The following is a 25,451-nucleotide window of genomic DNA, read 5'->3' as shown; positions in this document are numbered from 1 at the left end:
TCACACTTAGCATCAGAGATAAGAGCCACCCTTCGACTCTGCAAACTGTTAGAAATACATGAACTATGAAAGACACAGAAAATATCTGACAGCCAATCTAGCTGCATGTTCTAACCACTAAGTTACTGGCCACTCTACGGCTAGCAAAGATTATCTGTGAGCTCTTACCAGAATTGCATCACTCAGGAACGTATTGAGATGCGGACATCGAGAAAAGGACTTGACATTAAAGAGAAAAGCTCTTTGGGTACGGCGCACTGATTTAACACCCAATTTTTTATTGGAAGGGAGCGAGGTGCGGGATTGCGGAAAATTAATTCACTTTTCAAAGGAATGAAAATTGATACAATATGCTCATTTGCCTTTTCAATGAAGCACAAATGAGACGTACGGTGGTTTTCTGCAATCCTTCACCTTAGTGAGAAAATGCAGTTGTCACTCTCAAAATTAAAGAGAAAAACCTTCTGCATATAGGGGAGATTGCTTGTCAAAAAAGATTTCCCTATGTCGTTTTTAGATGTTCAATTTAGTTTAGATTCCTCAGATCTTAGACACAAGTCTTTAGCTCGGCCCATCCTCGCAAGTCCAGGATCAGTCAGTCAGTCAGCAGAAGTAAGAAGTAAATTCGTTACTGGCAAAACTTCTTTTTTGCAATAATTGCCAACTTACGATCTGAGACATGCGAAGTCATATATGTAAGGATCATGTGGATGCACAGGATGGTATCGTCCACACTCCTCCCCAGGCTCTTGGCAAGAAGTTCCAAATCCATTCGCAGGTGATCCCACAAAAAGCGTGCCAATGCTTCAGGAGGAACTCTGGGATTGATGAGGGAGGCCACATCCTAATAAAGGACAATCAAGATATTCTCAGGTTTACACGAAAATCGTACTCAGTAAAAGGGCGTAAGAATGGTGTTAACTGGGCTTTGATGATAGTGGATTCAGCACAACAGTTCAACCTAAAATTTAGCTCATTTAACAGCTCAGAGTGAAAACAGTTTCACTGCCAGAGTTAACTGCATTTTCCTATATAACAGTTAATATGAACATTTCGGGATTTATAACACTAAACAGAAACAATGAATCGCTCAGAGCATTTACACCCATCTGGAAACTCTTCCTTGAAGGTTCAAGTACTTTTCACGGATGCAGAAACCTGAAACGATACGCTAGGAACAATAAAGACATTTTGATTCACTTAAAAATTTATTCCTGTTTTCCACAATGGTATTCACCTAGCGTAGTGTCAGCTATTCCTCAGTCAGTCAATTGCCCTTACAGCAGTGCGAGAAATGTTTGGCAATTCAAATCCCTTCTCTTATCAAATCAAAGCCGTTTAGAATTGCCAAATTGCAATTTTGCCTCGTGGACTTCTTTAGCATACCTGCGGTTGGCGACAGGCTCCTTCAATCATAGCGCAATGCATGAGGATTCTTGTGATACCAACAACGACAGATGAAAGGTTTCGCTCAGAAGCAAGACTCTTAGACCTTGCAGTGGGATCACCGAGCACGTGACCTCTCATGGTGCGATCAGCCCTGAAAAAAAAAAAGAACATGGCGAAAAAGTAAGAATATCTGAAAAATGTCGCCGAGTGAATACGTTTGCAACTTGATCCAGTTTAAGTAAGAAACAGCACATACCTCTGAGCAACAGTATTTCCTTGAGAAAGATTGTGTCTAGTCCCACCGATGTTGACTTTGCATTCAGGACAAACTCTAACTTCCACAGGACGACCACACTGCAAAGAAAAGGAAACCAGAGATGTCTAACCAAAGACATTGCCACACTAAACTGAAACTGAAAAACTTTATTTAAACACCTGACATTGATGAGCCTAAAAAAGGACTCGTTACAAAAATGTACACAAAACAAAAGAATGCCAGAGTGCATAAGCCTTAGTATGTTGGCTTTGGAGGTGTCTCAAGGGCTTTTCTCTTTCAAACAATTGCACAATGCTGGGCTTTTAACCGCTGAAGCAAGGTATCCAAAAACAAAAGAAAGTAGGACTTCAAAAGATAAAAAATACCAGTTACAGCCATCTTTTAGTGAATGGTCTCAGCAATAAAACTGTGGAATAGCCAGTAGATCTACACAAAGACAATAAGCAGGCTTCGTAAAGGGAATGTAACGCACGGCCCTCAAACAGCAAAAGTACAACCATATATGGCCCTTGAATACGGGTGTTGTACACAGGACCCAGAAAGCCATGACCAAAAAAGCGTACAGTGGAAAAGTCCACGAGGTGTTCAAGGCAAGACACAGTATGCACCAGGAAGTGTAAAGAAACTTGGAAATGATTCGGCATGGTCATTATGCGAAAGAACAAGGAATTCTTGGGGAACAGGTACAAAAAGAGACTGTACCTTGCTGTCAAATAAAGTCACAAAAGAACAAACAGCGGAGACGTCCAAAAAGGTTGGATCGATTGCATGATTGAACATGTGATTAAGCACTCCTGCAGGGGCTTTTCAGGGTCAACGTACAACACTTTATGGGGGACTTTGCCAGGTTGCCTTTATGGTGCAAGTGGCAGCCGTGCAGTTTAAATAACAATTAGTTTACACAGGTGACCACCGTTTATCAATGTAATACTTACATCTCCGATGTAATACGGATGTCCTTTGGGGCACTCTAAAGAAAGGGTAAAAAATAAGAGAACAAGACAATGAACGAGTCAGAAATAAAGAGCAACAAACTAAAAATGTCGGTCAAAGTAAAGAGTTGATAGTAATTAAAGCACATGCACGGAGCTCTCTCATCTTCGCCTTGGGTTTGTGGTCAAATTTTCCTTGTTTTCAGCTAGCAAAAAAGAAAACAATATGACAAAAAACAGACGTAGCTCACTCATTTATAGGTACTACCTACTTATTAGAAAATTAAGTTGGTACGGAATGCCTACATTGAAGTGATGGAAATTCTCTATCAAAAGCAAAATGTATAATTAAGACGTAATGGGACGGGGGCCCAAAAGGTTAAATAATTGCTATGCTGTGCAGAGCTAACGTCTTTTTGATCACTTACGGTACCACGCCCCAGTATCCTGCATCCCTGCCATCGCCTCTTGAAGGTTGTCCTCTGGCATTGTGGGTAAAAAGGCGTTCTAACAACAAAAAATGGTTAGCAACCTGGTTACCCAAAAATCCCGTGTATGTGGATGCAGGCGTTTTAGGCTTCGGACGGAGCTGCCGATAAATGTTGACATTAAGAACTCGTAATACATAATCTTTTCGGATTGTTCGGATAGCACAGAAGCAAATGGTGTATGACCTGAACACGGAACCACATAAGCTGTTAACAAAGATAACAAAGATACTCGATTGGGCTTAAATCATCAACTTGGTAGAAGCCTTGAGGAAATAACAGTACCCTTAAAGCGGCAGGGTTTTCCATCATCAGTCGCAGTGGCTCACACACGGTCACATGATCAATACACTGGAGCACCATTACAGTATGAATGACAATTTCGCACAAGTTCTGTTCCATGGCTGAGCGACCAGGTGCGGTTCTGGTGCTGGGGAAACCAGGAGCTCCCAAGGTGTTATTCAGAAGATGAAAGGCAAATGGTCGGGTCTGCGAGCATAAAGAAAAAATAACGAATACTATGAATAGTAAATATTTTGTTGCTGAGCATGATTTTCCGCAAACTCTTTAACAACCCACTATAAATATGAGTGACAATAAAGTGAAAGTAAGGAGGTGGGAAAGTAAGTAGGGAAAGGAAAGGAAAGGAACTTTATTTAAGTGTGTAATCGTTCTAGCGCCGGAGCACTAATTGGGGATACTGCAAACTGAAATAAACAAGTAATGCAAATCAAGTCAAATGTTGGTTTTTGAGGAGAGAGGAAACCGGAGTATCCGGAGAAAACCTCTTGGTGCAGAGTAGAGAACCAACAAACTCAACCCACATATGACGCCGAGTCTGGGAATCGAACCCGGGCCACATTGGTGGGAGGCAAGTACTCTCACCACTGCGGCAACCCTGCACCTCAAAAGTAAAAGCAAAACACAAGGAAATGATTTTCTTACTCTGTTTGACAAATCTGTTCCACCTTGTATGAATTCTTCTAGGGTTTGGTGAGCCTAAAACGGTGAAGTCAAAGAAATTTAACACGATTAACTGAGAACTGCATTTGGTTTTTCACAGAAATCCAAAAGGAGGTGACAACATGAAAATAGAAAAATGAAAGGGAAGTGGCCACGTGACACAGATCAGGGCGGTGAATTTGCAACGGATACTCCAGATGCAAATGTCGCTTTGGCCACCAACTGGGTTGGACTACGTTGTTCCCAAATTTAATTCAAATTCGTGTTTATTTGAATAAGTTAAACACACTTCCAATCTATAAATGTCACCGTGTATTGTTGTTTTGCACACATGTGATCAACAGTCAAGTTTTAAAAAGAAAACAAAAGAACATGTTTGGACAATAATAGAGTTTAATTCCCCGAGGATTGGGTCGAGACACCAACATGTCATGTCTTTGGTATGGCAGCTGACGTCATGTGAAACCGAGAATAAGGTTCACGTTTACACAACTGAAAGGGAATACTAAGTGAGAATCAAAAACCGCTTGATACAACAACAAAAATAACAATAATAATATAAATGATAATGATACTAATAATAGTAATAATATTAATCCAGAAGAGAGTCTGACAACAATTACAATTCTTCTGGGCGGAGAGTGGAGTTCACAAGGCTGTGAAAGGAAGACAACAAAATTTGTACCAGTTGTCACTGGGGCACTTGAATCTATCCCCAAGAAAGTTGGATGGCATAATGACAAGGCCAAACATCCCCATCCTTTAAAAGTATGCAATATTGGGAATAGTAAATAATCTGCGATATCATTTGGCTTGACAGAGCACTGCAAACAGGACATCTCTAGTCTAATAGGCCGTGCCAATTGTTATGGGCGCTTTGGAATGTTACTGTTACTGTGGCTGTTGACGTAAAATACGTACAGAGCGCAGGTCTCTTGAGGACAGCCCAAGTAATCTTGAAGGTATTGAATACCAACTAAGGAGGGGTATTTTGTCTCTTATTGTCTTCACCAAGGACCCGGGGACTGACTGACACCGGTGCTGAAAACCTACACGGTGCGAAATTCAGAGAACTATAGCAATTTGCAGTTGTTTTGTTAAACTTATCCATCATACCAATTTGTGAAAAATGTATATAAAAATGTACAGGTAAACGCGAATATATGGAGTTAAAATGAAATGATGAGAACATTAAAATGTTAAATTTATATGACGTATTTTTTATTGTCACAATTTCATGCGCTCCGGCTATACTTTGTAGGGGACTTCCCAGCAACCAATTCGAAACACTGCAACTCAACAACCAGTGAGACTTACAGGTGCCCTTCTCATTTGAGAAAAGACGTCTTCGACCATTGTCACGGAATAGCCAGCGTTCTAGTTACACAAAGGGCAGCCCCCCATCCACCTCTCTTTCCCATTTCCCCGTTCGGCTCACTTCGTTCTCCAATCTATTTTTGTCTTTTTAGAGCCTGGTGCAACGGCAACCGCAAGTGCCTTTTTCTTCGTCATCAAAAGAAGAAAGCTCAAAAAGCTTACGTAAAACATTGCCTCTACTTCCGGATGTCCCATTAACCCTTAAGCCCTGAAGGGTGATAACACTAAATATTTTAGTTTTAAATTGGCCACTTTGTAAAAAGTAAAGGAATATAAAAGTGCCAATCGGTCGTCAAATTCAAATTTCACTCGTATCGTTATGTTGACTTTTCTGGTTGACATCCTTCACACTAAGAAGCCGAATATACCACAATAGAGTTCTCTGGCAGACTTACCCTTGCAGAGAGACGGCGTTCGGTGGTGGTGAAGCGGTAACACGTGGTCACTTCACGATATTCAGACAATAGCACCATGACCTCTTTAACCACTGGAGGCACAGCAACGGTCTGAAATCACATTTGAACTTTGTGTCATAGTACGGTAGGAGAACACATGATGTCATGAACATATGGTAGACAACTGGAATTTGAGCCACGAATTTCCCACTCCTAGCTCCACTGAGATACTGGAGTCGTTCCGTAGGTTTGAATAATTGATTTGTGAGCTTTGATTTGAAGTGCACCTTGCTGTCACATAGTAAAATCAATACGTCATTCGATTAACTGAATCGAGCTGTCACATTAACACCCAAAGTAAATGATGAAAAAGCAATGCATTTATCAAAGGATCTATGCTGCGAGAAATAAGAATATAGTTAGTTTGAGTATTGTCAATATCACTGGACTGGAAAAAACCTCCGTTGCCTGCATTATGGGGTATGCGTATTAATTGACAGGAAATGAGCTTTCCTCACAGTAAAGACAAAATTGTCCAGATAAAAAGATGTTCTTAGTAACCAAGATTCAACTGTATTGCTCTAAATTCCTTGTACCTGCAGTGTTGCGGTCAACTCCCTGTTTGACCCACTTAGCACTGTCTTCGCCATGGCCTCTCGAATGGTTTTGTAGTGTTCTCCATAAATGATGAATCTATCAGGAACAAGATCCTCTTGCTGTAAGAGAAAAAGGTTCTTTCTCACCACTGTTTTGAAGGAAGGTATGCAATTTGGCATTAAGGCAAAATAAACCGGACTTCCAGAAAAACTGATTAGGCTACTCAAAGCGACCAAATAGCGTAGGCGCGCTAAGGTTGTGGTCAACAGTGGTCTGCCACCCTGTTATTAAAAAAACTCTGCTTCAAAGTGTCTCTTTCTTCACCCAGGTGTACGGATGAGAGCGCCGCAGAGACACCGATTAAGGAAACAAGGGGGAGGGGGGGGGGGGTGGGGGGAGGAGGAGGAGAGGGAGGGTGGCTGGGGTGGCCTCACCTTTAGCCGTCAAACATAATATTCTAGCGATGCTCCCAAGTCTTGCTTCAACGACTACCTATTTTACCATTAGTAATATTTCACCTGCTGATCTCTGCTCTCAGGAGGCACAATCCAGTCTAGGTCCTTTATTTCACACACCGCGTGGATGGCTTCAACACCAAACCTTCGGGCAAGCTGCTTTAATAGGTACAGTCGCGGAGAAGGGCTCAAACTCTTCAAGCACATTCTTCTTATTGCTTCAAAAAGTGTCTGCAATTCGCTCCTAATCTGAAAGTCGTTCCAAATAGCTGAGTCTTCCACGATGGCTTTGTGCATAAACTGGGCAGCGAGCCCTAGGATGTATCGCGCCTTGGCCACACTTTCCAACAAAACAACATCAACGTCGCGTACCGGATGAATTGTACTTGATGTCAAATGTGGTGTACAGTCGTGGCAAAGCTGCTGTGTTAGTTTTATCATTACTAGAAGATCGTCCGACAAATTAGCATATTGACTGATGAGAGAATCCTGAAAAAAGAAATTGTAATAAAGGCACAGCTTACTTCAAGTTCCAAAAAAGTAAAAGGGAACAATACTGTGTCAAGTAACACTCACCTATAACGACACCAACAGCTTTTTACCACAGGATATGCTGACATGTTGACAATTTACCGAGGAGAACATAATTTCTCCAAGTATACATTATTTAACCCCCTGTGTTCCCTTAGGACAATTGTATCCTCTGGTGCTTGGATTTGTTTCAAGAACAAAAGAGTTTCCATGACAAACCACGGAAATCAGTACCCATTTAAAGTCAGCTAACCAATAGATGTCTTGATGAATAGAAGGGGAAAAATGGAAAATGCACAAGGGACACCCAAGGCAATGCAGCCATCTTTCTACTGCTGTTAACTTTACCTATCTAATGGGCTATTATTATTATTATTATTATTATTATTATTATTATCATTAATAATAATAATAATAATTTTATTATTATTATTATTATTCATATTATCATCATTATCATTATCATTATTGTTATTATTATCATTATTATTATTTTATTTTTTTTATTATTATCATTATTATTATTATTCATGCTATAAGTAGTCTCTGACTCTAGGCCTTAGCTAATGGAGTTAGTTCGAAAATAGTTAAGATGTGGAGATGCTTATGAAACTCGACAAGTTTCTTTGTTTAATGTTTTTGTTTGCTGTGTTTGCCCTGACTACTCAGAAACCACACCCTTTTTCTAAGAGTTTTGATTAATTTATTCAAATCTCAGTTGTGAACCAAGGATTGTACATGGTCACAGTCAAGGTACCATGAGGTGTGATGTCACTGTTCTCGCTTTTGAAGTTTCCAGAGTTTCATGACCAGTCCATCTATATGGACTATGATTTGTTCCCGTTTCACTGCGGCAGGGTGATTCGATGATATAAATGTTATTTTAATAAGAAAAAACGTTGAAGTAAGATTAGCTTTCAGAAAGAGGAATAAGTCAATTCCAAAATGGTCTCATTGGGGCATTCCTTGGAAAACCAAACCGCTTTCTCTAAACGATAAGCGGATTACCAGATTCAATTCTTTTGAAGGCTGCTTGTCTTTACAGCTGCATTTTGCTGCTAATGAACTTGTTGCTTTCTTTGTTTTTTTGCTGACCATGAAAAACATCTCACCTCCCAACAGTAAACAAACAGCTGACAAACTTGGAGCAGATGACCAACGTCTGGCCTAAGTCTTCCAGTTTCTGACAAATAATGCGACAAGTGCTCTTTGACTTCTTCATCGCTAAATGCAAAAATGAAAAATGCAGGCAAAAAATCACGATGGTGCAACCCAAAGTCTCGGATTGGTTCAACAGTGCGACTTATGAGTGTACTTATGCATTAACATTGAAAACGCAGCAAAACTGTGGCTTTGCAACGTGTGAGATTATAACATAAGATTTAAAGCTTCTCCTCCTACAAAGTAATTCCGACATTAAAAACAGCACACGTGAATAAATGATTGGTCAGTGTCGTAAACTAAATTTAATGATCAACAAGTTATCAAAACAAAAGATGGTTGTACATTTAAAAAAAATTCTTTACGTGGTCCCTATCGTCGAAAGTCAGGATTTGGCAACTGGATATTGCTAGCTTCCTTTTGGCATTCCAAGAACACTTTCGATCCGCTTTGTACAATGGAAGTTGTTCCATTTTAACTAATCAGATTTATCACTTTATCCTGAAAGCTTTTCCACTGCAAATTACTTAGTAATAAAAGGGGAATATCTAACTACACATTTGCACATGTACATATGGGTTAATTGCACAAATTTCACTGTTATTCGAAACCTGCCGCTAAAGTTTCCTCTGGAAGGAACCATAAGCAAGCTGCCGAGAAGGAGATAAGTATGTCAAGTGACGGAAAAAATCGTCAGAAGGTGCAGCAAGTTTCATTTCTAGAAATGAGAAAAGTTGCTGTCATGTGTCACTCGTGAAAGGGATCTCATGTCGATTGGAATCCTCAGGTTTAATTAGCACTGTCACTTTGTTACGCTACTGTATTTCATAGTTTTTTTCGAAGTACTTTGCAAAGTTTTTAAGAAACAAAAAAAGAAAAAGAGTTCATATGAGACTGGGAAAAAAACCAAACCTGTTCCTAAGGAGTTGTTGCAGCAGAAAAGACCTCACCACTGGAGTTGCATCAATGCCGTGCTCAGGGAATGGAGAGAAGGCCTTAGTCTTGGAACTGGCTTGTAGCACATAGCTCATAAACATGGAGAAAAGCTCTGCGTCAATAACGCCAGACTCAGCACCAAAACAGAATAATGAAACAAGCTCCATGAAAAAGGAGTTACACCGACGACGGAAGTCATAGTGTTCTTGGACAGCTTGTCTGTGAACAAGAAGCAGGTTAATCATTTAGTGTAATTCTAAATTCGAGGTCTACTGGTTATCTTCAATCTTGTTTCACATTTTTTTCCTGAAAAATGTCTTGTTTGTTGCAATGAACGGAAAAGAGGGTGATAAATTTGAAGAGCGTTTGCAGACACACAATCGTTTTGATGAAGCACTTTTTCTCTATCTAATACCTCTCTCTCTGTTCTGATTTTAAAAACTTGGTTACGTATAGATAAAAAAATAGTCTTAAACTTAATTTTCGGTTGCAACTTCAGCCTTCTTCAGAGTAAAAATAGTGCAGTTCTGAGTGTGTTTGTCATTTATATAAAATCATTGTTTCCCCTGGGGTTTCATCAAAGTTTTGTAAACAGAAGGGAATGCCTTCCGTTCACTCACTGCATTCTTGTCTTTTGTAGAGTGCCACGATTCTCCAGGGGAAACAATGATTTTATGTAAATGACAAACTCACACTTAGAACTGCACATTTTTACTCTAAAGAAGGATGCAGTTGCAACCGAAAATTCAGTTTAAGACTATTTCTTATCCATATATAACCAATTTTTTAAAATCAGATCAGATACAACGTTTTTTAACACATTATATTCTCATGATGACTGGTCGCCTTTTAAACATTAATACCTTATATCTTTTGTGGACTTGATTTTGAAATGTTCAGGAACTTCCACTTTGCAAAGCGGACACTTGCGTTCTTGTGCAATCCAGTGGGAAATACAGGAAAGGCATATCACGTGACTACATGGCATTTTGACAGGATCTTTTTCAGCCAATCCTTCCAGGCATACGGGGCAAGTAGTTACACCGTAACTGTAGAAACGAATTAAAAATTAAAACCAATACGAAAAGATCATGTACTGATTTCTTAGAGCAAATTCACTCCACGGCAAGGAGGAAGCTAGCTGATACGGTGGCATTCAGTAATTACCGACCGATGAAAAATTCAGACGCTCCATGAGCGTACACTGGGTTGCCTGTGTAACTGTTACTCAAAACGGAAGAGACTGAGTGGGGTGGTACAGGCCTTGTGCAACAAACGATCACATGGCACAAAATCCGCCATGCTGGAGGGCAAGCTCATTATTATTCCCCCACTGGGACATTAAAACAAAGAGATCTGAACCAGTCAAGCTTGACTTGCCTTTGTTTTAATGTCCCAGTGGGGGAATAATAATGAGCTTGGCGGATTTTGTATCATGTGATCGTTTGTTGCACAAGGCCTATTGAACTGCAGCGTTCCAGTTAATTTTTTCAAGTCGGGGGTCATTAAGACCATTTAAGGGGTCACCCAGAAGTCGTGCGAGCAGAGACCCTTTGGCTCACACGTTCATACACAGATCTTTTTCTGAGGTTAAAAACCTGGATACCGGCCTATTAATCATTTGTCAGAAAGAAAAAAAATCCTGTCATCTTTAGAAAAATCAGCACGGATTGCGCACGTGTGGTAGTGCAGTAACACAGCGCTTTATTCCCTATTGTCAACTGAGCTACGTTTTGTCTTCCAGGAGATTCAAGTTGTCTTTGCGTAATGTATATAGCTCTTAATAGAACACGATATTATTTTGGTATTGTATAGCATTGTATTGCCATGGTAGAAGTCTTAGGTAAATAGCCACCTGAGAAGACAAGTGGTTATTAGCAAAGTCTTAAACCCAGAAAGACTGAAGAAAATTGGCTTCGAGGCTGACATGTTGATCATTATCAAGTTTCTCTCACAACTTCTTTTTACTACAATTTTAAGCTTGCACTCTGAGCGTCTGACAGCTTTGTGATACAAAAATTCACTGACGTTAATCCCTATCCAGCGCGGGGTTAGTATCTGGATTGGTGACCTCAAAAATATACCACTTTGTACAGAAACATAGGACCGAAAATTCTATTTTAACGCTCAAATATGCGAACTAAGCAAGGTATAGATTTTGTTAGCCTGCTTTATGCAAAACAAATATTGATGCATAAGTAAATAAATAAATATTGATACACAGTTTTTAGGAAGAGCAGAAGGAAGTTTTCAGGAAGGTCGATCGAGAATAAAATATTTTGCCATCAGCCACAAAATTTACGACATGGTAACAACATTAATTTTGAACCGCGAATATAAATAGTTACCATCAGTGAAAAACAGTTTGGGAGATTTTTGCTACGTTCAATTTTTTTATTGTACGTTGGCTGCACAAGTAAATCGAAAAATCGAAAGCGACATCGAATTCAGCAGGGGCCGTGATCAAGTTAGCGCGGCGTGTTTACTCACGAAACAGAGAAGCATCTGTCTCAAATGATGGATAAGTGTATAAAGTTTGACAAGAAATGCGCGAAGTCAACACAAAGATCACAATCGCCCAACTCTTGACGTAGACCATTGTTCTGCAAAGTCAAAAAAGTTTACTCCCTGAGACGAGGTTATTTATCACCAGGTAATGCCATCGTTTTGGAAATAGCAGCTACTTTATTATTCATCAGTGTTACAATTCTTTGCTGATTTTGGGGCTCATTTTGTTGAAACTCAAGCACGTTTTCAACAGACCTGTTTATTTGCGTGACTTATGCAAGCGCTGCTTACAGTGCACCACCACAAAAATCCTCCTGTGTCACATTTCAACCCACGTATGCAAATTTGCTAGGCTCGAAAATTACACAACATGATAAATTCACAAGGGCTCGAAATCTCACAAAAACCTTTTCAAGCGGAAAATTTATTGAAACATATTTGCTATTAGAGACAAAAAAACCCTTCCTATTTCATTGCGTGCGTGAAAACAAGAGACCCAATCGTGTCAAATTACCATATGGAACAAAACAAAATTTCAGGATCAAACCCTTTCGTGAAGAACCTTTTCCTTGAAAAATGAAGCACAAAATAGACAACAAGGTTTCTATCAAATCATTCTTGGCTGTCACATTTCCAATTATTGTGTGGGATTTCTCCACATTTTGTCAGCACCGGCGGTGTAACTGGCTTTATTTGTATACGAGAGCCAAGTGTGGTCTCTATTAGGGAGATAGAGGACCCTGGGAATGAGAATGAGTGTTCGTATGTGGCGGCCATTACTCTGATTACTCTTCTCGGCTGTTGTTATTTGGCGAATTTCGACTTGTTTTCTCGGTGCGATTAATTTACAACGTAAGGAAAGTCGTCTTCCTTTCAAACGTTCGTATTAAGCGAGTTGTGCGAGCTATATTGCAAGGAGTCATGCCTTCAATTTTATATCGGACAGATGTAACATAATGACAACAGTGGTTACGATTAGTAACTTGAAGTTTCCTCTTTTAACTACGATTTGCTGACACGTTGCGTGACGGCGGCAGTTTCTGTAGATTCGCAAGTTAAAAAACTAATGCCTTCAAACTTCCTGTCAAAAATTTTCGCATTTACTGGTAATGTTAAAACAGAAAAGCTAATTAATTTGTAAAAGTATAGTTTACGTACAGGTTTGTAAGCTGGAAGCACGAATACTCTTAGCTGACAATTGCACTTGCCTGCTGATTTATTCAGCTTTATCATAGACAAATTCTCTTCTGCTACTAGCGACTGATTCCAATATTTCCACTGATGAATAAAAGTAGACGGCATTTATCTTTTTGTCGAACGCAAATATTTCATGAGTCTCTGAAGTAGTGTTTTCATGCCTGAAACGCGTTGACTCTAGATGGTGGACAAAACACTGACCCCCAGTCCATGGACTACCCGGATGGACTACCCTAAAAATACTTTTTTGAATGAGCACTGTTGATCTATGTGTAAGCAGCATCTCAAATAGTGCTTTTCGTGGACATGGCATATCCCAAGGGCTGGACAGGGAGCCTCCTTCTCTGTCCCCTCATTTTCTCTTGGTGACTCTTAACTCTGTAAATCACCCCCCCCCCCCCCCCCCTCCTTCCCCTGTGATAACTTGGGCCTCCTCAAGCTTTGTCTGCTGACTGGGAAATACACAAACCACAGTAAATGGCATTTTCCATCGAATGGAACAGTGGAAATGTCCTTAACATTTGCTAAATTTTCTAGTTTCCAGTCTCGCATCAACCGGAAACAATTTGCAAATGGATGGTAAGTGCCATCTCGTTGGGCTGGTTTGCTGATTTAGGAAAAACTGTTACCATTATTCACCGGTCATCCCAACCGGTTTATTCTGACAAATGGTAAGCACCCCTAATTTCCTTGAAACTAGAAGTCCAAACATGTTTCTCCCCTAACCGTTTCCTCGCCTGCAGCTTGGGGATTCTACGAAATCTTTACTCGACATTTATCACTATAACATGACAAAATGTATTACATTTACTGTAATGCTAATCCTCAACGTTTATATGACTGAAATCCCTTACAAGTACGCATTGCGGACCTATTTTTTTAGCCTGAAGACTGTGCAGAGTTGAGCGCAAAATAAATATAACAAGACGCCTACAAGGGCGTATCCGTGGAATGCGCGAACAGTTAACACAAATTGTCCAGTGACAGTTAACGTCAAGTACAGGTAAACTTCGGAAAATGAGGGGGGAGATTACCAGAAAGATAAATCTGTAATATAACTTGAAGTGGTTTGTTGTAAAAACTCATTATTAATGTTACTAAATTTGCAAATGCAAACAACGAAGTCCTATTAGTAGGTTATCAGGATACGGGATTATTTATTTATTTATTTATTTTTTGGAAGGAGACTTTATTCAAATCCTACAGTTTTACTTGCTTCCTTAACTCCGTTCATCCAAAAATCACAAGATCAGCCTTAAATCATCCGAAAAGCTTCAGTACAAATCACAGTTCAATAAATTATCATCCTGGGCCAGTTGTTCAAAGACCGAGTTTTAAAACGAGTTTTATTCTCTACTCCCAAATGCTGTTCAAGGCTGATATACGGTAAAACATGAAACCAAAGTTTACTCTAATGCTGGATTACGGTAATCAGCTTTCGAACAACTGGGCCCTGTATTCGAAGTCCGGTTCCATAATCCTGGTTTGGTTCCGTTTAAATCTGCCGTGGCGAAGACAAGAAGACAACATCTGTACTCTATTTCTTCAATGCTCAAAAATCTAAAATTCCGTAATTGCGTGTTCTACAGTCCAGGGTTTAATTTTACAATTCCATAAACTTGATTTCAGTATTAGAGTAACTTGGTACCAAAAGTTCCACAATAACCTGAAATCTCGTTACGAAAAAAAAGCTTAAATCCAGTAGTCCAGTCCGGGATGGGATCTCCAAAACTCTCTCTATCATCGATTCAAAAGTCAACAAAAGCTACAAGTAGTAAATAGTTCTCAGAAACTACAAAAGTTCGTCATGATTCTACACTCGAGCTGAACAAAAAACTATCAAAAACGAAACCAAAAAACCCTAGTGATCGCTTCTGGAGAGAACAGACAAACAGCCGAAACTGTTCCGTGTTTGCTCCTTACGACACTGAAAAAAGTACCGTACGTAGTACAATGGTACTTGACCGTAGCCCCTAATCTTAGCCAAAAGGCCGAGAAGCGATCAGGATACGGGATATTTAGGCACAAAAAAGGGATTTTTGGGTCCGGGGGGGGGGGGGGGGGGAATGGAATTGAGGAGATACGGGATATTTTTTAAAGTAGCAACCCATTGCGTACGTGTGGTAGTGCAGTAACTTGACGGCGCTTTTTTCCATAACTGTCAACTGAGCTGTGTTTTGTTTTCAACGAGATTCAAATTGTCCTTGCGTAATATGTAGCTCTATAGTACACGCTATTGTTTGGTATCGTAAATCATTACGGTGCCATGGTAGACATCTTTGCTAGATACCCCCTGAGAAGACATGTGCTTCAGTAAAATACTAAACCCAGGACGACTGAAGAAAATAAAAGGAAATTGAGAAACATTTGGCTTCAAGGCTGACATGTTGATCATTTACAACTTCTTTTTCACCACAAGCTTAAGCGTGTGCTCTGAGCTTCTGACAGCTTTCCAAGACCAATGTCACTAAAGTCAAGCCCCTTCCGGCGGGGTTAGTGTCTGGATGGGGGACGTCAAAATATGCGACTTGCTGTCAGGAACATACGACCAAAAATTATATTTTAACGCTCAAAATGCGAACTACGCAAGGTACAGATTTTGCTAGCCTGCTTTATGCAAAACAAATATTGACGCAAAAGTAAATAAATATCAATGTGTAGTTTTTAAGGAGAGCAGAAGGAACTCTTAGGAAGTGTCGATCGAGAATAGAACAATTTGCCATAGCGAAAAACATTTCGGGAGATCTTTTTTACGTTCAATCAGAGTTTAATTTTTCTATCGTACTTTTGGTCGAACAAGTAAAATCGCAAAAACGAAAGTGACATCGATTTTAGCGGCCGCCTGTGATCAAGTTACCTTGCGTGTTTAATACTGACAACTCACGAAACAAAGGATGCGGCTGTGACAAAATCTCGGCAAGATACCAGGTTTTTGTTAGTTTGCTTTTTTTTTCTTTCAAGTGTTACAAAGTTCGACAAGATATATGTGCGAATTTAACACAAAGATCCTCAATCGTTGATGCTAGTCCAAGCGTCAGCTGAAGTTAAATTCCCCCGAATAAGGTTAGTACTTGGATGGGGGACAAGAGCGAAGTCCCCGTGACGGCGATAGCTAAATCCTTTTTTTAAACTTGATTTCATTTTTTATCTTGTTTGGCCGTTGAAAGCTTTTTTCTTATTTTCTTTCTACGTCAAAGCGGCGAACAAACTGGTTCCCAAGAAATATTGGCGTATTCGTTCTATGCAAAATACTTCTAATGAAGTATTCGTTCTATGCAAAATAATGTTCACAGTGGAACACACAAGTACGAAGCAAGATCTAGAAATAACGTAGAAAATTCTCCTTACCTTTAAAGCTTGCCTTTCTCAAGAAAAACCATCTGTCCACTTTATCGAATAGTTTAACACTGAATCAATCATGGTGGGCGGAAAGATCCGAGAACAAATCTTTGCTTTCATCTGGATAATGGAAGTGTGTCACGGTGGCCGAGTGGTCTAACGCGCTCGCAGGTAATCGTATAGAAAGTATGTGAGTTCTCCTCGGGGCAGGGAAGTTTGGAAATGCGAAAGGGTATAAAAGTGATTTCACCCGATCGGAGATTTCTTCAATATCCGTGGGGTATGCACATTTGTAACTACCAACAAAAAAAAGACAGCAGACCGGTTTTAAGACGTGGAATGCCGAAGGCATACGTAACAAGAATTACTGAAATTTCAAATTTCCAGTTGTTACCGGAAGACTGTGCAGAGTTGAGTACAAACAAATATAAATAGCCAGACAATCCACTTAAGGTGTTCGATACCCTCTCTGTCTTTGTTAAACCCATAAGTTACCAGAGAATTTTCCATTTGGTTTCAGTGTTGTACATAACACCACACTTGGTAAAATATTAGAAATATAGCTCACTTTGATCTGCTCTGATTACGGCTCGACGGACGAAAGATTGTTGTCCATTAATCGTCGCTTTCAAGATTCCAGATATATGTATTTTTCACCGCCTGTCTTGTTTATCCAATTGACGTTCCATTCTTGAGCTCCATAAGGGTACAATTTGTTTAAAGATCCTCCAAAACGCCATTTGCGTTTCAATCTTCGACGCCATTGCATGTTAATGAAATATTCTACTGTGTCCACCAAAGAAATCTACGCCTTCCTAATACCCCCTGAAAACCTACCAAAATACGCGAAGAAGACTCCACACACAAAGACACCACTCAGCAGGGGAATGATAGGAAAGACCTTTCCCGACACGGAAAAAAAAGAGAAAAAAAGAAAAAATAATTCCACCAATTTTACGACTGGGGTTGCCATACTACCAACCCAGTAATAATCTAACCGGACAACACTGCCACTTTGTAGCAATAACTAGAATCGGTTTTATCTCCTACATAAGGGGAAATTCGTAACTGCCCAAAGCACATCACTTAGGGATAACTTACCCAAAAAACTCAAGGTAATCATGACTCTCTTGTATGAAGAACGCCTTTCAATTGTTTTAGAGTACAAATGTAGTCAAACTGGCGACGGATCAAAGATTTAACGCCTTCGTACCTGGTGTACCGTTTGCTAACCGCTTCACTGCAGTCCACGAGAAACTTCTCAATAACCCTCATTGTGTCAGGCTTGGTGAAGTCTGTCTCAACACCCAACGCCTGTCAGAAAAGTTCAACAATAAATTAATTAACTATTTTGAGGGTAATGTGAAGTGCTATATTCTACCCATGTAAAGTAAAACCATGTGAGCGGTAGCCCCATACTAATGGAATAGCCCACATTCGATATATTAAAATTCAGTCCTAAACAAAAGGCATCATCTCGAGGCTCTGGGGAATAAACTCATATAAATCCTTATATTTATTCCCCCAGAGCCTCGAGATGATGCCTTTTGTTTAGGACTGAATTTTAATATATCGAAATTGGTCTATTGGGCCCACACAAGGACAGAGAAAAACGACCAGCTCCCGTCTTGCAAGGGTTTCAGAATAACTTTCTGATAATATCTCTCTCTAGCAAGTTTTCAACTATTACAGGTGTTGGATAACGAATGAGTTCACATAACTGTGAGACGTTCATTTACTTTTTCGTGTCTATCACCTCAAAAAACGGTTCCGCTACATTTAGTCGCTGCACCAGTCCAAAACCAGTGCGCTTGCTTCAACTACTTTAAAGTAAATGTCTTCGAGGTTCCATGAAAGTGGGAAAACCAGCTATTATTTGATCTACGAGCGAGCAAGGAAGGACAATGGGTTGTATATACAGGGCTGACATTACAAACAGTTTTGCATTGGTACAGTTCCTTGAAAAAAGCAATGCAAGTAGTTTGTGACTTCAACCTGCAATCGACCCCATTCCCCTTCAGTGCTTGGTCATGGATCAAACCATGACCAGTTTCCCATCTTTCATTATAAAACTGTAATAGCAAACGGCCCAAAACTATTGGAGCAAGCGCGGAAACTAATCGAGGTAGAAAGGCTTGTTGTGGTGATAGGCAATTTAAATTTTTGCACCATGAAATATAGTGTTTCTCTTAGATATTTTGCTTTCAATGGCCTTCCCAAATTACATCAACTGAACAATATTTTTGGGCAATTGTGCAGGGCATGAGCAAGGGTGCCTCCCTGAGATGACACCGCACAGTTTATTTCCGAGAAAAGAATTTTGCAAAGTACAGAATAATCTCACAGAATAGACTCTTGTCTGTCAATGGCTCAGTCATGGGCGAAATCAAAACTTGCCAATTTGCCATGTTTCACTGGTTTTTTAAAGGGAAATCACAAGAAAAAGGCCAAATATGTGATACGTCATAATATCAAGCACGATAAATTATAAGAATATGAGTAAAATAGTTGAATGGCGACGAAACCTAAAAGGAACGGCGAGTGCTAAATAGCTTGAACTAGATTTTTTTTTCACCGAACGCAACACAAAGTTGATTAAAAGCATAAGTAAGATTTACGGTAACTGAGGTGGAATGGATTTCTCTCAAGAACAAAAGTCACTTTAGGAAAGGAGCACTTTAATTACACCTCGGATGTAAAAGGTATCACGTGGTCTCTGTAGGGATCCAAAGACTGTGATCACATTTACCTGATTCACACCCTCTTTTGTGCTTCCTATTGTCCAAGCATATGGCAAGAAAAGACACACTTGGTGTTGGAATGCGCATTCCAACGTAGCTAATCATGTTATTAGATGTAGAGGTAACACTTCATGGCCCTTATGGTAAGAACATCTTTTGCTATTACCTTCCAGAGTTTAAAAGTATTTTTGACATCAGCAGGGTGACACAATGACGTGCCAGGACAGGTGTGTTCTATGAAGAGTCTCACAGCACTCACTCTTTGCCAAATAGACCTGAAACGTATCCCAGTTAAGGGGCAGAAAAAACAAGTCTTGTTACGGATCTCAGAAGGTTAGCCGGCTAACATGTAATAGGACTACAGTTTGAAACAAAAAAGGCACTGTTAAAATGCAAGAGCATTCAGCATAATCAGGACGAAACGCAGTGACTTAAACTCTATTATCATTTGTTATTTTTCAAAAGTAGCTATCTACAGGTATACTTCACGTTTGCAACAATTCATTGTAAGAAAAAGGGGCCGTACTGGGCAACCAACCATTTTTGATCAGAAATGTACAGACCTGCATTCATGAAGAACGTGCGCTGTTTTCAGACCATACTGTGCACTGTTATTAAGTAAGTTGTTTGCACTTGATCTGATGGCCAGAACTCTATTGCACCACACTAAGCGAGTCTGCGGATCATCAAATTCCTCTTCATTTGGTTCAAGCTTTGATAGACACAACTGAAGTGCAACTGCATCATGAACCTGGAACAAGTTTCAGATATTTTGATGATGTTAAGGGGGAGCATGTGCTGACAGATTTTCTGTACCTTACCGCTCTTTTTTTTGGTGGCGCGATTTCACGGTATCAGCGCGGGCCAACAAGGCCACTGGCACTTAATACCTAATTACAAGGTATGGCTCTTGTACGGTTTTCCTGATCAGTGAGTTTTCTTTCCCTAAGGATGCTTTCTAAAAACTAAAAAAAAAAACCACACCTCTCAAAATAACATTTGTTGCCAGCATCCTTGATCATCAGATAAAAGTCTGTAGTACACCCATTTTGCTTCAAGTTGAGCTGAGTTTTCAAATAAATTCTCAAGGATCACGTAGAAGATGACACATGATGAGGACGACAGCGAGAATATTAAATAGATGGATTCTGCGAACACATTTATAGCCTATACTGAACCAAAAGACTTTCTTGCGTAATCACTTAATTTTTGAGCACCCATTTTTCAGCACACTTCCACAATGAAATGAAATGAAAGTATGTCGCGAAAATTAAGAGAAAAAAAGTTCTGCCTTACAATTGTAACCAAACGGAGAATGAACTGAAAAGGGAAGAGCAAGCAACATTTAGCTATACCCCAAATGAGAAATTCCAAAACGTTGTTGTAAAGCTATAACGCCAGGAGTAACAGCAGCAAAAACACCTTTCCAAGACAGAAATCTCGACTTATTTTCCAGAATCAAATAGTCGGTACTTCCGACATTAATGAGACATTTGCTTATTTATTCTGTTTGCTTCAGAAAGTCCTACCATTTCTGATTCCCCTTGAGGAATCACTTGCGAGAGGCGGATCATGATGTCTGGCTGAGCCTCAATCAGACGACTGAGATTTGCTAAACGTTTATTGATGACTTCATACACCACATGGATAAGAGGGATGCTGAGAGAAAATTCTTCCAAAGAGTGGGAATCGCCATGAAGTTCACGAGCCGCTGTTATAATGACTTGGCAAATCAACTACAAGCCGAAAAGAAACAGAATTGTCCCATAAACAAGCTTGTAAACAACCATACAATTTCGAAACTTCCATTAACCAAAAAATCATGTATCCCTTGTTATTCTTTCTTATACATTAAAATGATATATTTGCCTGCGAATAGAATTTTTATGCCTTTCCCCGCTTTTATTTTGTCGATGTTATGTTGTGTTACTCTCACTGATGGCGTAACAACATCCGGGTGAATGCTGAGGGGTCATGGATAATTCAATGAGATTATACCCCCCAGTGAGGGTGTGATACACTTTGATTTCTTTTATACAATCGAGGCATTCACTTCTGCTACTCATAGTGGTAAGACGTGTTTTCTTCATCCCTCCCGTCCCTTCCCTTTCCTCTTGGTACTCACTTTGGGCGTGTTTTGTGCACTCACCTTTTCTGGGCCAGAAAAAGAAATTATTAAGATTTAATTATAGCGGCTATGGGCCTTTGTTCATAGCCAATGAACTCCAACCTTGGTTGTGTGTGATTACTGTCTTTAGGCCTAGTAAAAGAAGCTTCAGGATATGCAGCACTACTTTGTACTTTGTAAGAAGTTGTGGTGTTAAAAGGGGGGGGGGGGGGGGGGGGGGTCGAGAGAAGCATAAACAATCATTGTCAAATCAACAGTTTAGCAGCTTTTGTTTGCCTCTTGTTTGGCTTTTTAGTTCTCAAACTAACTTAACTGGAATATCGGTTGAATAACGTATGTCGAATTGCCTCATTTCTTGATTAATGATAAAAAGCTGTCGATTTCAAACAACTACAGTGAAAAATGTAGTTGTTTGAAATCGAAAATTGTACAAAGCCAATGACCACAATTAGGGAGACTTAAGGCAAAAAAAAAGAAAACGAGAGATGCCCGCTACACTTATTACACATATCAGACAAATGGGGATATTGGAGCCAGCTTGTAAAGAAACTGTGGCACTGCATTGATGGGTCTATGAGAAATGAGAATTTGGAAGTACCAACTGGGTTGATAAAAGTAAATTGACCACAGTGTCCACGAGGTTACGTTTCGAGAGTTAGGCCTTCGTCAGAGCAAATTGATGGAGGTTTTACAGGCTAGTGTGAGTGTGATGTGATACTAACGCAAAATGAACTAAGGCATTTGGGACAAATTAAGCGGACAACCCAGAATTTAAAGGACGTTCAAACTGAAGGGACCCACATTTTTGCCATAGAAATAACTACTGATTATCTGAGGATGTATCCATTTGGAGATCGAATTTTGAATTGCGTCCCCTGAAATTGGGATCAAAATGCTCCTAACAAGGAACTGCGTCTCATACAAGTTACAAATGACTTAAATATCTATAGTCGTATAAACATAACAACTTTCTTTAATTTTCCAGACATGTTTCGACGGTACATTATGTCTGGAAAATTAAAGAAAGTTGTTATGTTTATACGACTATCTATATTGTTGCTGCTATCTAGAACTTAAATATCTATTCTTCGAATGTCATATCAAACCTCTACTTCTCCGTCTGGAACTGTTGGCTTGTGCACCATGTGAACAAAGTCATGTAGATAGTGCAGCACTGCAGCTTCACCATAACCTTCCTGTTGAGCTTCTTCAATCAAAGGGCCAATCTCAGAATTACTGATAAGATCGTGCAGGCGTTGCTGAACTGGGGTACGTGATCGTTCTAAAACCAAAACAAAATAACAAACATTCATCAACTGTAATTCGAAATCCATAAAAAAAACAAAAAAAAACAAAATGGAACAGAGATTGCTGGATTACAATCTTCCCTTCATAGTGGCGCTTTCGGTTCCTCCTCTTGCAAAACGACAATTAAGATTTCTCTCACTATTTGCTTGCATTTCCATTCGTCTATCCTTCGACAATGGCATGAAATGTCTCTAAAAATTACCTTTTGGCCTTCTCTAAATCAATTTTACACATCTTACAAATCTTGTAGCTTTGTCCAAATTGTTCCTACAGTATTTGAACTATCAAGCCACCTGTAGAGGAAAAAGGGTGATTTACCTGCTATGCTTGCAGCCTCTCTCCACATGGTGTCAATTCGTTCTTTTACTAACCAAGAGAAAGGAAACTGCACGTCAAACATATGCCCTTCACGCCCTGACGTGGTCACTGGAACACGCTCTCGTATGATGCTGCTTTCAAGAGATAAAAAGTTGTCATAATGGAGCTCAACCACGGCTTGATCTTGGAAGAAAACTATCCACAGATGTGACAACCAGTCCCCTTCGCCCATTAAAAGTTCCAAATTGGAGTCACGGTCCACAAAAGCAATGATCTCAGATAGGATTGGAATCACTGATGAATACACTCTTTGCCATAACGCTTTCCTAAAAGTGCCATTCTCATGAATTCCTATACCACTTAAAGCTTCTGAGCGAAGCCAGTCACTTGCATTGGGTCCAGCACGGTCATCTTTCTCTTGAAGAAGCTTGTGGATTCGTCGGGCCAAGATGGTCGCAAATGACAAATCTAAAAAACATCACGAAATTTTGGAAACGTCAGGTTAAGACCGTTTCTAAATATGACTTAATAGATTGAAATAATGAAAATTGATGAGAGTTATGAAACATACGCAACATGGTTGTTGATGTGAGACAGCTCCAAAGGAGCCCCTACTCGATCATTTACAAAGGGAAAGGTTACTCTTCTTTTTAAAATAATAATTCTTGCTAATTTCTATACCTACCAGTTCCATCGGATCTGTCATCTGGAAGAAAATTCAGCATGACTTCAATTCTACGTGTTGACCGTGATGAACGCCAAGATTCGTCATCAATTCGTGCAACGGCTGCTTGAACACAACTTCTCAACAGACTGACAATGTCTACTTTATCCAGCACGACGTCACTATGAGCAAAATCAAAAGGCTCCATTTCAATGTCGGTCCCTTCCTCCTCTGGGTCTTCAACTTCCATTTCACATCGTGTGGTGCTGGGTGCCACATCAAACAGCTCGCTAACTGATCTGTCAACCATAAATTCAATAGCTGGGATTTGACCAGTTGGAGGACGGAGTTCGTCGATATGCACCGATATCCATCGTCCCCCTTGGAAACCTGCAAATGTTTGACAGCCTCCGACAACACGGGGAAGCTGTACTATCATGACAATGTGCACAGACGAAGGGTCATATCCCAAAATGTTTGCAAAATCTTCCACTGCAATTGTCCTTTGTTCCACTAACAGGTGACGAGCACAAGGTATCAGGTTACCGCTGACATCACCAGTATCACACTGAACAATAAGCAAGCCTTCTCTTCCACCAAGTTTTGCAATGAAGTCCCTTAAAATAAAAAATTCAAGAGAAAAAACAATTGATTGAAAAATAGATAACAATTCAGTACTCACTTTATGCCACATGCTAATCACACTTTTCTTTATCGTTTGTGTTTAGATAGGCACCCGCATAAATAGTCGAGCCAGTTTTCTGCGAGCGCTACAAATTACATTTTCCCATTTTATAGCTGGGTTGTTTGGGCATGAGCAGGCAAGTTATTATAAACCATTAAAAAGTTTTGGAGCTAATACGGATGAATCAAATTTGAGCTATTGGTACTTAAACTTTTTCATTTGGGTGACAGGAGAAAACATCAGAGTAGTATATAAGAAACTTCTCAGCTCTAGCTAAGAGGACAATAATCTTGATGTCATTTTAATTTCCAACCTATGGAAATAGGGATTAAGTGGATGAATACCAGTGAGAGGCTCCACTGCTATATCCATCGGGGATCAGGGTTGTGATTTTGCAAAAGCTAGCTGCATTCAGATCGTATGACTAACCTCACAGAAGAGCAAAACTGTTGTTCTGTGTGAAATTGCTGCAGACTTAAGCACATTACATTTGGCAAACACAGCGAAGTTGAATCTGCCACATCTTGTAAATCATTGGATGACAGCAACCTGGAGTGAGTCGTGACCTGTAGATAGAGTGTAGATATGATAGCATTCTCAAATATCTTCACTCTTTTCCACCATTTCTTGAATGGAGATATTGTTTCCTTTAATCCTCTCATATTGCACACAACGTTAAAGCAGTATTTCAAGCAACTGAAACTGCAATCTTGAAAGTGTAATGTATAGATTTAGCAAAGCCTAAATATGGAGCTCCCGGGTAATTTATTCTCATAATAAGTTAACCTGCCTTGAGCATGCGATCCAATCGAAACCCAGTACCTGGACAGCGGTCAACTTAAAAAAAAACCCAGCTGACCTCGATGAGCTCTAAACTTAAGCCCGCGATATGGTCACGTGATACTGGTCAGCGGATACCTTGTTTTGACAGGTGTCAATTGACCATAACATGTATGTCCAATATCAATGATGTACCCTGTAAACTAGCCGCCTCGATGAGCCCGCGATATGGTCACGTGATATTGATCACATTGGTACACAGAGGGGTGGAGGGTAGCTCGG

General features: G+C 39.9%; 1 protein-coding gene across 1 annotated transcript in view; it reads right to left on the bottom strand.

Annotated features, from left to right (window-relative positions):
• LOC138020831 (E3 ubiquitin-protein ligase rnf213-alpha-like) overlaps nucleotides 1-25,451 on the bottom strand; it is a 500,094-nt gene that overhangs the window by 342,568 nt on the left and 132,075 nt on the right. The window contains 21 exon segments of the mRNA XM_068867751.1: nucleotides 670-844; nucleotides 1,387-1,540; nucleotides 1,646-1,743; nucleotides 2,602-2,636; nucleotides 3,027-3,105; nucleotides 3,372-3,575; nucleotides 4,032-4,085; nucleotides 5,822-5,932; nucleotides 6,418-6,537; nucleotides 6,937-7,362; nucleotides 8,517-8,628; nucleotides 9,478-9,720; nucleotides 10,365-10,550; nucleotides 17,759-17,859; nucleotides 19,453-19,561; nucleotides 19,850-20,037; nucleotides 20,816-21,022; nucleotides 22,521-22,696; nucleotides 23,041-23,508; nucleotides 23,726-24,321; nucleotides 24,819-24,955. Coding sequence (XP_068723852.1) covers nucleotides 670-844; nucleotides 1,387-1,540; nucleotides 1,646-1,743; nucleotides 2,602-2,636; nucleotides 3,027-3,105; nucleotides 3,372-3,575; nucleotides 4,032-4,085; nucleotides 5,822-5,932; nucleotides 6,418-6,537; nucleotides 6,937-7,362; nucleotides 8,517-8,628; nucleotides 9,478-9,720; nucleotides 10,365-10,550; nucleotides 17,759-17,859; nucleotides 19,453-19,561; nucleotides 19,850-20,037; nucleotides 20,816-21,022; nucleotides 22,521-22,696; nucleotides 23,041-23,508; nucleotides 23,726-24,321; nucleotides 24,819-24,955 — 3,979 coding nt within the window.

Source organism: Montipora capricornis, chromosome 2 (assembly GCF_036669925.1).
Source record: "Montipora capricornis isolate CH-2021 chromosome 2, ASM3666992v2, whole genome shotgun sequence".
Classification (NCBI taxonomy): Eukaryota; Metazoa; Cnidaria; class Anthozoa; order Scleractinia; family Acroporidae; genus Montipora; species Montipora capricornis.
This window is presented reverse-complemented; position numbering and strand designations above follow the sequence as displayed.